At 55.1% G+C, this 11,430-nt stretch overlaps 1 protein-coding gene across 1 annotated transcript in view; it reads left to right on the top strand.

Moving 5' to 3' along the window:
* Positions 1-11,159, top strand: part of LOC116624192 (5-formyltetrahydrofolate cyclo-ligase) — a 70,622-nt gene extending 59,463 nt beyond the window's left edge. The window contains exon 4 of the mRNA XM_032391886.1: positions 5,833-11,159. Coding sequence (XP_032247777.1) covers positions 5,833-5,856 — 24 coding nt within the window. The 3' untranslated portion in view covers positions 5,857-11,159. The remainder of the gene's footprint in view (positions 1-5,832) is intronic.
* The last annotated feature ends 271 nt before the right edge of the window (positions 11,160-11,430 follow it).

Genomic DNA, 11,430 nt, shown 5'->3' with positions numbered 1-11,430 from the left:
CTCTCCAGCACCCCTGGTGGAAACAGCCCCTCCTGCCTCCCAGCTCCTTCCCCTTGTGCGGCCCCTTAGAGAAAACCCCTGTGGGTTCATCCTCTGAGTGCAGGACACAGCCAGGGCCAGCAGCATGCCGTCCCTCATTGCTATGGACAGTTGTGAACTCAGGCCATTTTCACCAGAGCTGGCCCCTTCCACAATCGTGCCTTTCCTGGGGACTTCCATCCCACGTCCCACCACCCCCATGGGACTCAGTAGCTGGGACGCGTCCCTGACCCCGGGCCACGGGTCCGGTTTCTGCCCACCGACTGTGGGCACTGGTTCCAGGTGGCCTGGGGACCCTCGCTGCCCACAGGGCCCTTCCAGCCAGGGGGAGCCTGGCACGCCGTGCCGGGGCAGATGGTGCTGGAATGTGGCGAGGCTCCTTTCCGGGGCAGGGAGAGGAGAGAGGGGGTTGGACATGGGGGCTGGGTATTATTTGGAGCCGTACGGGGTCCCTCCTGGGAGCATGGGCAGAGGCTGGGCTCCGAAGCCCCCAGCAAAGTGTGCGTCCTGGCTGGGGAGGGGCGCGGGCCGTGGCCGAGAGGCCTCGAGGGTGGGTGAAGGACAGCCAGCAAGAGCGTTGGTCTCTCTCCGCCGGCCCCTTCCTCTTGCACGTTATCGAAGACCCGTCTGTATACACTCACGCACGCCATGTTCCCGAGGGCCTCACGCTCCAGGCCGGGCACGGGGCTCTGGGGCCCAGCCTCGCTGGAATTCCGGGCCACCAGGCAGACGCACTAGAGACAGGACACGCCACCCGCCAGACAAGGGTGAACTTTTGCCGCCACGACACCCTGAAGGAGCAGGACGTGAGGTGGTGAAGGGGCTCCGAGCTGACTTCGTCTGGCGCCCCGGCCGTGGCCTGGAGGATGAGTGTCCCAGGCCAGGGAGCAGAGTGCGAGGTCCCGGTGTCGGAGGGAGAATGTCCAGGGAGGTCAGGGCAGAGGGATGCAGGGGCCTCTAAGATCAGTGCAGTGTGGGCAGGGTCCCGGGGGGCTCGTGCTGCTGTGGACTGGGGGGATGCACGTTTTCAGGCACAGACAGAGCAAAGTGGATGGTGGCGGGGGCTGTGGTCCCGGTGCTCACGGTGTGCCAGCCGGGCCACTTGCAGCCCTGGCCTTGCTCAGGGCACTTTTCCTTCCATCACCAGGCCCCCGAGGAGGCTGTGGCTGATGGGTCTGCACCACGTGGGTGACCGTGACGGGTGACCTCACACCCAAGACCACCAGGACTTAGAGAGACGTATGCAGATGACCGGCGTAGACGATCACACACAGGTCCCCAGAGACTCATGCGAACCCGCAAAGGCTGGTGTGTGCACATTCAGACCCACACGGGCAGAAACACGCAGCAGTTAGTAGCAACGGCGGGTTCCCGGTTAAAAACAAACAGTAGAGTCGGACACGTTGTGTCCAGCGTTGCACACCCAAGCTGAGAGGATCTGGGAGCTTCCTCAGGTCGTCTGGCCCACCCTCCTGCTTCTTAACTGCTCAGACACGCAAACCACGGCACGAGGCCTTGTCTGCTCACAGAGGGCACTTCCCCAGCCCCTGAGTGAGCGCTGGGGACCCCGCAGTAATGACAGGCTCCTTTTTGGCAGTCTGAGGTCTAAAATTGCACAGTAGAACTAATAGGCCCTTTCTGTCTCATTATTATGTTTGTCATGATACAAACACTTGGATGTTTGGCCGCGGGTTCCCTTGGACGAAACTCCTGGCGTCCAGTGGAATTGTAATGCTGCGGCGAGCCCTCCCGCCGTGGTGCTCGTGGCCCAGCAGTGCCACGGTTCTGAGCTGGTGCATGTGGCCCAGCGGTGCCATGGTTCTGAGCTGGTGCATGTGGGCCGGTAATCGGAAGGAGAGACGCGGTCTCTGTGGGGCAGTCACGGGGGCCCAGGACCAGGAGGCCAGAGCCAGAGCCCAGGAGCCCCCGGGGGTTAGATGGGACTTAGCGCTCTGCCTTCCCCCTCTGGATGCCCAGAGCTGCCCGGATGCCGCGGTCCAGACAGGGGCAGCGTGGGCGCGACTGCGTCTTGGAGAGTTAGTACCGTTCCTGCAACCGAGGAATCGCAGAGAATTGAACTTCAGATTGTGCGATCTGCAGGAAGAATGAACACGGAGACCATTCTGCCTGGAACATCTTAATTTCGGGGATCATTATAGTCTGATGAGTTTCGTTCTCAAACGGACTTGCTGCCAGTTTGGATGGTGAATCGCTCTGATTATGCGTGGAGTGATCGGAGGAGGAGGGCGAGCTGAAATTAGCAGAAGGGAGAAAGCCGTCTGAATACAGTATTAGCAGATTCTATGATATTCTATTTCTAGGTAATTTGGACTTCCTGAGTTACTTAGGAAACTTAATTTTTGCCCATCAAGAAGTATCGTGGTCGGAGCCTTTCTGGTTGCAAGTGCGATAAATCAATTCAAGACGAAGGGAGATGTTTTCCGAGTGAGGGGGGTTACCTGCCCGAGAAGTGAGGTGTGTTCTCCATCCTTCTCTCAGGGGGTGCCTCCTCTTCTCTTATACTATTTTCCAGTTGTTCATCTTTGGTGAGCTAACTGTTCAAACTGTCCTTTTGAGAAAATTGAGGTTGTCTTCTCGTTATGTGGATGGCAGAGTTCTTTATGCATTTTGGGTATAAGTCCTTTGTCAAATATAGCCTCTTCTAGGAGAGGCGAAGATTTTTTAAATCCTTTTCATTGAGATAATTTACATACAATACAATACCTCAGTCTAAAAGTACAATTTGATGAGCCTTGAGAAGGATACACAGTAACGTAACCACTGCCACAGTCCTGATAGAGAACACTTCCATCCCCCCGAAAGTTCCCGTGTGCCCCTTGGTGGCCAGTCCCAACCCCACGTGGGTCCCTGGCATCTCTGCGTTCGGTCATGGCTTTTTGCTTTGTGTTGCATGTCTCCTACATGGATCCTGCAGCATGTGTGTGTTTGTGTCTGATTCGTGCCCTTAGCAAACGCTTTTGCTGCCCATCCACATTCTCGTCTGTTGCGCGGCTCTGTGGATGCTCGTTTACCTTTCACCAGGTGGTAGATATTTGGGTTGTTTCTAGCCCCGAATAAAGGACACGTCTTTGTGTGGACTTAGGTTTTCCTATCTTGTGGTAAACACCCAGGAGTGAGATTGCTGGATTGCAGAGCGAGTGTGGGTCTGATTTCCTAAGAAACAGCTGAACTCCCCCAAAGAGGGTGTGCCACGGGCGGGCCCTTCAGCAGCGTGTGAGAGCCTGGGTGGTTCTACATCCTCACCCACCGTTGGTATCGGAAGTCTTTACTTTCTGCCAGCGATCATGGTTTTAGTTTACGCTCACCTGTTGATTAACGACGTTGACCAACTTCTCTTATACTATCTTCAAGTTGTTCATCTTTGGTGAGCTAACTGTTCAAACTGTCCTTTTGAGAAAATTGAGGTTGTCTTCTCGTTATGTGGATGGCAGAGTTCTTTATGCATTTTGGGTTTAAGTCCTTTGTCAAATATAGCTTTTGAAAAGGTTCCCTCCTAGTCTGCCCTCCCCTGTCGTTTTCTTAACAGTGTCTTGTACTTGGGAGTGTTTCCATTGTTTGCATTACTTTTGAAACTTAAAAAAAAAAACCTTAACATGATTTCAGACTTTCAGTGAAGCTGCAAGAATAGAACAAAGAATCCCAGATTCCCCAAATGTTATAATTTTATTGCGTGTGCCTGCTTTTGCCTTCCCGGCCTCTGCGTCCGCGTGCGTCTCTCGGTGTCTCTGTCTTTGTCTGTGTCTGGTCTGCCAACTCTGTGTTTTCTCTGTGCATTTACGTCATTCCTCTCGTCCACCCTCTGTGGACATGCTGGAGAACTCGGTGTATGTACGGGCTAGCTGGGACCAGCGGCTCTGAGTTCCAGGCTCCAGTTGGTCAGCTTGGGTCGGGTGCTGCCCCGATCCATCCGCAGTGGCCTTGTGGCGAGGGGCCCTTTGAGAATGAGTCATGGATGTACTTTCTAAGAATTGGATGAAAGAGGAGGGGGAGCAATGGTGAGCATCTCTTCTATAAAACATTACATCATATGGAAAAATTACAAGGACACATAACTTCCCAGATGAAGGCTGTTTTCAGGCAGTCCCCTTGGGTACCAGGCACCTTTTCCAAAACCCTCCCCCTATTTCGCTTCTCCGCCTTAATGCTTACCTTTGAGGACCAGCTTTGGGGGCAGTTACTTGACGCTAAAAAGTGGTGGTCACACCTCCCTCTTGACCAAAACATGGCACTTTTTCACTTTGATTGCCAGTGACACAAACATGCTGGACGCCTGAGCCCAGTGGGGCCACGGCCTGACCTCGCCTCTCCCCATCTCCCGGCTGGCTGCCTCCACTCGGGGGCCCCGCGCTGCCGTTCCTTCAGGGACAGTGGAACCCTGAAGCTCACAGGTGCTGTCAGCTGGCTCTCTCGCCCCCTTCCTCCTGCTCACCCTGCTCCCCGCATCTGGGCTCCCCCACGTGGCTGTCTCAAGACCCCCCCAAACTCAGGCTGTGCTAGGCAGAGCAATGGCTTTGAAAGATGTCTGCGTCCTATTCCCTGGAACCTGTGACCGAGATGGGGAGAGTATCCTGGACTATCCAGGTGGATGCAGTGTAATCGTGGAGGCTCCTCCACCAGGGAGGCAGGGACGAGGATGAGGTCGGAGTGGCTGCTTCGAGGATGGAGGAGGGGCCACAAACCGAGGTGTGCAAGTGGCCTCGAGAAGCTGGAAAAGGCCCAGAAGCAGATTCTTTGCTAGGGCCTCCAGAGAGAGAGGCAGCCTTGCTGACACCTGGATTTTAGCTCAGGGAGACCGCTTTTGGACTTGTAACCTCAGAACTGTGAGAGAATAAAAGCACGCATCTTCCAGCCACCGAGTTTGCTGGGATGTGTTACAGCAGGTGAAGAAAGGAACACAATCTGGGGGAAAGGAAACCATTTTGTCCAACGCTGATTCACTAAATCACAGAGAGGATGTGTGAGCTGCCTTCCTTGGTCCCTATGCCCACTTCTTGGGCTGAACACAGTGGGCAGGAGGATGAGGCCGCACAGGTGGCCTGAAGTCAGGAGGCGGGGAGGCCGTTCCTCCCAGACAGAGGGTCGCTGGGCCGGCACCAGGACCCGTGTGCTCTGTGTCCCACCGGCCCCGGCCCCTGCCCTGCGCCCACCCACCCAGCCTCTGCTCCATATGACCTTTGAAAGTCCCCTCCATCCTTCAAAGACAAAGCCTGGCCACGTGAGCATGTCCAGCAGACTGCTTCGGGCTCACGACGCTGCGTCTCGGGAGGGCTGTGCTGTAGTCTTGCGGGCAAGCTTCGCTGGGATAGGGAAGAGCTGCTGTTTCTGTTGTCGGCGTCTGTGGTCAGAAGACAGATCCGAGCTGGTGCTCAGAGTCTCCGCCGCTGGCTTGCTGCACGGCGAGGCTCAGCGTTCCCATCTGTGAGATGGACGTGCCTTACCGTCCCGAGCCTTGTGGGAAGGATGAGAAAGATGCTCGTGTAACACCTGGCACTATTTAAATAGTGGGTGCAAAGCCCGGTGTGCTTGTCCACGGAAGGATCGCGGTGCTCGCCGTGGACCAGCAGGAACGTGGAGCGGACCGGGTCGCGAGAGCGCGGGCGCGGTACAGCTCGGTGTTTTACCGCGTGGATTGCCTTGAGCGGGCTGCTCACAGGTATTTGTACATGCATGTATACATGGGTGACTTTTTTTAAAGCTAAAAACCCTAATCTTCTTTTTTTTTTTCTTTTTCTTTTTTCCCTCTTCTGGCTGCGTCGTCTGCTGAGTTTATAGTGTTCGGCCTATTCCACAGAATAGGAGTGTTATCCGGGTGGAAATTCCTGCGAGAAGCTGCAAAGGAGGAAGAAAAGCTCCCGCTCGCCGAGCAGCGGCCCCACGAGGTGGGGGAGGGAGCCCAAGGGGAGCGGAGCCCCCACGCCCCCGCCCAGCAGCCTCCCGGGGGAACCTGCTTCTCCACGTATGTCCCTGCCCCAGCCGCACCGAGACCCTCCAGGCTCAGCCTGTCTTCCCGGGCCTGCCCTCTGCCTCAGCTCTGACGCCCGGCTCCCCGCGTCTGGGCTCCCGGTGTCTCATCTAACGGGGTGGCCGGCCCCATGCGGACCCCGAGCCCTCAGATCTCACCTTCAGGCACGGACATGACTCTCCTGTGGTTTTTTTGGTGGCAGGGCGGGAAGCTGATGCTGATAGCAGACCCCTGGGGCCGTGCAGCGGGTGGGCCGGGCTGTATCCTGAAATGAGCCCGGGCCTGGGAGCCAAGACATGGAGAAACAGCTGTGTTTTGTGGATGGGCCGGAGAGGCACAAAGATTCTACAGGAAGGACAACTCAGGGCAAGAGGGGGGAAGGACTTAGCGGAGGGCCAAGGCCTGGGGCAAGCTTCGTTCTTCTGGGGACCCTGGCCGTGCAGTGTCTGCAGTAGCTGCAGTTGGGGTCTGGCTCGGATCCCCTTGTGGGGCCGGGTTGCCCCTGCTCCGGCCGCTGTGCGTGGTCACTGCTGTGGGCTCACAGCTGCTCGGTCAGTGGGGCTACTTCCCTGGCGGGTTGCGCACCCCCGGGCCCCCCGCGCCCGCAGCCTGGCTACGGGACCAAGCCTGGTGTGATTCACGTCCTTGCTCCTTACCCTGCTTCCTTCAGGACACTGAGCGCACCCGCAGTAAACCACGTGCACCCGAGTCCCTGTTCCGGTTTGCTCCGGCAAACGTGACCGAACACACCGTCAGACCAGCCCCCCACATCCCCCTCCTGCCAAACGGCCTTTCCGTGACTTGTTCCCTCTGCCTTGATGTTCTTCCGGCTCCTGCTCATCTGCTGAGCCCGGCTCTGCCCTCCGGCGCTGAGTGGCCATCACTTCCTTGGGCAGAAGGCTTTCTTGGCTTCCCGGGCTGGGTCAAAGGCCCTGATACTAGACGTCCCCGCGCGTGGGGTCCCTCTCTGATGAATCGGTTCTTACCATTGCAATCTGACATTTACTCGTGTGGTTGTTTGGTGAATGTGTGCCTCTCGCATTAGAGTGTAGCTTCTGCAAGGATCGGAATCGGTCACCACCATCTTACCAGCGCCTGGTGCGCGCGCCTGGCAGGAATATTCGTAGGAGGGATTGTAAACGGAGGACAGCTGGAGAGAGAGCACAGGAGGAGACGGACTGCGGTGGCCAATGCTGGCAGAGTCTCTGGAAAGGGAAACGCCCTTTGGATCTGGCAAGCTGGAGGTCACGGTGGCCTTGAGGACAGCAAGGTTGTGCAGTGATGGGGGCTGGGCCACAGGGGGCCGGGCAGTGCGGCGGGGACCTGGAGAAGGGGTACAGGTGACCCCTCCTACAATGGCATGGGTCCGGGGAAAGGCCACCCAGGCTGAGCCTGACTCTTCTCCTGTAAGACTGGTTTTCACTCCAGGCATGGATCCCCTCCTTACCTATCCGCCATTTCCCCTCCAGGGCATCCCTGTGAGCTAAAGAACCTGCGAATTCCTGGGGGAGGCAGGGAGGCCACCAAAGACTGGCTGTGTGCCTGGAGCCTCCCCACTGCCCTGGCACCATGACAGCCCACTGCCGATGCGTGTCCTCCAGCAACGTGGCGCCTGTGGAGCGTGAACAGTCGGGGGCTCTGAAGCCCCGGGACCCAGAGCTCCCATCAGGGTGGCTACTGTCCAGTCCCACACCCACCAAGAGTGCCCGTGCCCCTGGGGACGGTGGGACTGGAGTCTCACTGGGCACTGGGGCTTCCTTCAAGGTCTAGAGTAGGAGGAAGGCACGGAAGAGTTGATGGACGTGGTCATTTTCGCGGAAGAACTAAATTGGGCATTCGGGGTGGGGACTCTGCGTTGTCCCAGTGCTAAGATACTGCAAGTGGACAGACTCGCCTTTGCGTTGAGTTGAATGATTTCTAGAACCTTAGACCTCTTAGGCTCTCAGGTTCAGCAGCCCCGCATGCCATGTGGCCCAAATCCCTGCAAAGTAGCCTCGGTCCTGTGACCCAGCACCTCCCGTGGTAGGGGCCTCCCTGCTTCCTTACACAGCCACCGATGCCACCTTGGGACAGCCCTTCACTGATGGTTTTATAAAGCTCTACTATTTTTTTCTAAAAATAGATCTCCCTTCACGTTAAAAAAAAGTCTTTCTTCTCCTCTGCTTATCTTTCTTCCCCGTTGCCTCTCGTTGGTCCATCCCTCTGTGGGCAAATGGAGCAAAGCTACAGAATATTGTGGTTGTGGGGGCCCTCAGTCCACAGGGCATGTGTCCTCCCTGAGCAGGTCTCTTTGCATGTGAAGTGTTTGCCCCGCGGGAGGGACACTGGGAGGGAGAGGCGGACAAAGCTCCTAGGCTGCCGTGCAGTCTAAGGAAGGCCTGACAAAGCCACGGGAGGTCCCCGAGCCAACATCAGCCCTGGGAGGAGTTCTGCGTCCCTGGGAACAGGCTCTCCATCGCTGGAGGAAGCCACGTCGGGCGAGTTTCTCCTTGGCACAGACCGGAGGCTGGACTTCAGAGGCAGCTGGAGTCGTAGGGCAATCACTCTCTGGAGTTGGAGGTCCATGAGGTGCAAGGTCACGGCCAGGGCGCCAGTCTGGAATAGGATGAAAAGGTGGCCCGTTCTTCTCGGAAAGGGCTGTTGGTGAGCACAGATATGCCCATGTCTGGACCCACGGTTCCCCTTTACCTGTACTCTGGCTCACCTCCCAGAGAGGTCTGTGTGCCCTGCGCTGGCCCTGCCGGCCGGGAAAATGGCCCCGGGCAGTGATTCTGTCTGCGGCTAACACCGATGTGCTCAGCAGCTCACGCTAGTGGGGGCCCAGGAATATCTCCATGGGCACGGTACAGTTCGGCTCAAAGGGTTTTCCCACCCATTATCTCATGGGCCCTCACCAAAACCTTGTCAGCTGGTAGCTCGGGGATCTTCATCTTACAGATGAAGAGACCAAGCTTTACACGAGTTAAAAGAGCAGCCAGAGTGACGTGGACACCAAGTCGGGAGAGCTGGGACCTGAGTCCATGATGCCTGTCTCCAGACCCCGGAGCATTTCCATTCTAACTCGCCATGGTAGTGGAGTCCTAGGGGCCAGAGAGCCAGGACCAGACTCCCGTTTTTCTGCCTCTGGTAGGATTTGTGCAGAACTCCCCTGCCCCCTTGGTCTTCTGTGCCACCGCGGAGTCCAGTCAATGGCACTCATGCCAACTTGTGGCTGGAGAAGGAGCTCACCTCTTCCTCCATCTTTGCAGGAACCACACCCAGACCAGCCATGTCTAGCAGCCTGGGGACCTGGACGTGGGGGTCCGTCTGTATGGCCGGGTCCGTATGGCGTTCTTCCCCGACTCCAAACCAAGACCAGCGAGCACTATTCGCTCATCATCTTACCCCATGTCTTGAGTCACAATTTCTAGCTTGCTGAGAAGGATAGTAGGGATTGTGCCCCCTCAAGTCCTGTGGGTTTGCACGCATCCGTCACTGAGGAGCTGTGTTTCCAAGGCTCAGTTCTTCATGTGGGGGCTCAGGTTTCCTGGTGGTGATGGTGGCTGGGAAGTAGAGGGCAGCAGGCCTGGGAGGGGACAGAGTGGAAGAGATGGAGAGGATGAGAGCTTGGAATCAGGCTCTACGGATTAACCCCAAAGTCTGGAGCTCTGTTGCCTTCAACTCAGGAAAGAAGAGGACCTTTCTCATCCCTTTTTTGTGGCGTGGAAATCCTGATCTGCCCATGGGGGTACCATGATGGAAAAGGTCAGTTTCTGTTGTATTTGGTCAAGGATGCCTCAAAGCATCAGAAAACTAAAAAGGGTATACTGTAGCCAGAGAATAGAATCAAGGCCTGCTGATTTCTGCTTTGATAATAATCATCACGATAGTAACATAGTAACAACTAACATTTTAAAAATCATATAATCAATTATAAAGCACCATTTGTATAAATTAACTTACTTCACTTACTTTTTTTTCCTACTTGTAAGTTCTCTGTACTCCAGAAGCACAAGTGAACCTATGGAGATGAGAGTCTGGAGGGTCAGCGATGTATTACTAATCTTACCTGATTTCTGTGTCCAGAATGTGCAGGGCACACACATCTGGTCCTCAAAGGGTAGATCCACTAAGAATTCATTTAGTACATGGTCGAGGCTGAATTTCAACTATGCATACTTATTCATGGAGTCAGCCTCCCTTTACATTCATTATGAGTTAAAAATGAATTTATTTAAAACAAAGTCCCTTTTTAGGACACAGATGTGAGAATGATTTTCTATCTGATGCAATTTGATATACTGGCTATTAACTCACCAAAAGACGGCTGACGTCTAGGTGAATATTTAAATTTAATCAGACTGAGGCATCCCCTACTGTATTTTTGCTGAGGACGAGAAGTTAGGGATGCTCGCCTGATTTGCATATGCAAATCTGACCAACATACCAAGCATTCCTTGTTTATTGTCCCTTATGTCCAGTCAGAAGCCCCAGGGCTGAGCTGCAGCTTTTGCCAGGCCCCCCTTGAAAACCTTTAAGACGGGGAAAGCCCTTCTCTGAACGTAATTGAGCTTCTCTGGCAGTTTAAAGCCTTTGCCAGGTGAGTTGGGGACTGCGTGTGTGTGTGTGTGTGTGTGTGTGTGTGTGTGTGTGTGTGTGTGTGGGTACAGATTCAAACTGCTATGGTTTAGTGAAAGGTCTGATTTATATTCCCTTGGGGCTTGAGAACATTAATCACAATAACCGCATGGATAGGGGTTCTAGTTTGGAAGAGTGTTTGAAGGGGGTCGGGGAGGACTTGCTGTCTCCTCCTTCAGACCGCGCGCCCCTTAGCTGTGGCCTGTGGATGCATGCAGTGACACAGGGAGGACAGACTGGTTTGGCTCGGGGGCTGTTAGGGGCACTTTGCAGACTTTAGGGTGTCGGCCGGCATCCCAGGGGCAAACTACATGAATCAAAATCCTGCTCCATGAATCAAAATCCCATCATTCAGGCCAAATGAAGCAAAACAAGGGCAGGTAAGGAGTACAACAGGACAGTCTTTACCAAAACTCCAGCTGCCATTTAGGATCAGGACATGCTGATCCTAAAATTCATAGAGAAGTGCAAAGAACCCAGGGCCCCTGGGTCGTTCCGTCGGTTAAGTTTCCAACTCTTGGTTTCGGCTCAGGTCATGATCTCGGGGTCGTGGGATCGAGCCCCACACTGGGCTCCGTGCTTAGGCATCTGCTTGAAGAGCCTCTCTCTCTGCCCTTCCCCCTTCCCTCGCTCTCTCTCTCTAATATAAGTAAATAAACCTTAAAAAAAAAAGAAATGCAAAGAACCCAAAATAGCCATGAAAAACTCATTGAAGAACTCACACTTTTCAGGTTCAAACCTTCTACAGAGCTACAGTAATCGAAAGAGTGTGACACTAACACAAGGATAAA

The sequence above is a fragment of the Phoca vitulina genome, unplaced genomic scaffold (genome assembly GCF_004348235.1).
Source record: "Phoca vitulina isolate PV1807 unplaced genomic scaffold, GSC_HSeal_1.0 scaffold65, whole genome shotgun sequence".
Classification (NCBI taxonomy): Eukaryota; Metazoa; Chordata; class Mammalia; order Carnivora; family Phocidae; genus Phoca; species Phoca vitulina.
This window is presented reverse-complemented; position numbering and strand designations above follow the sequence as displayed.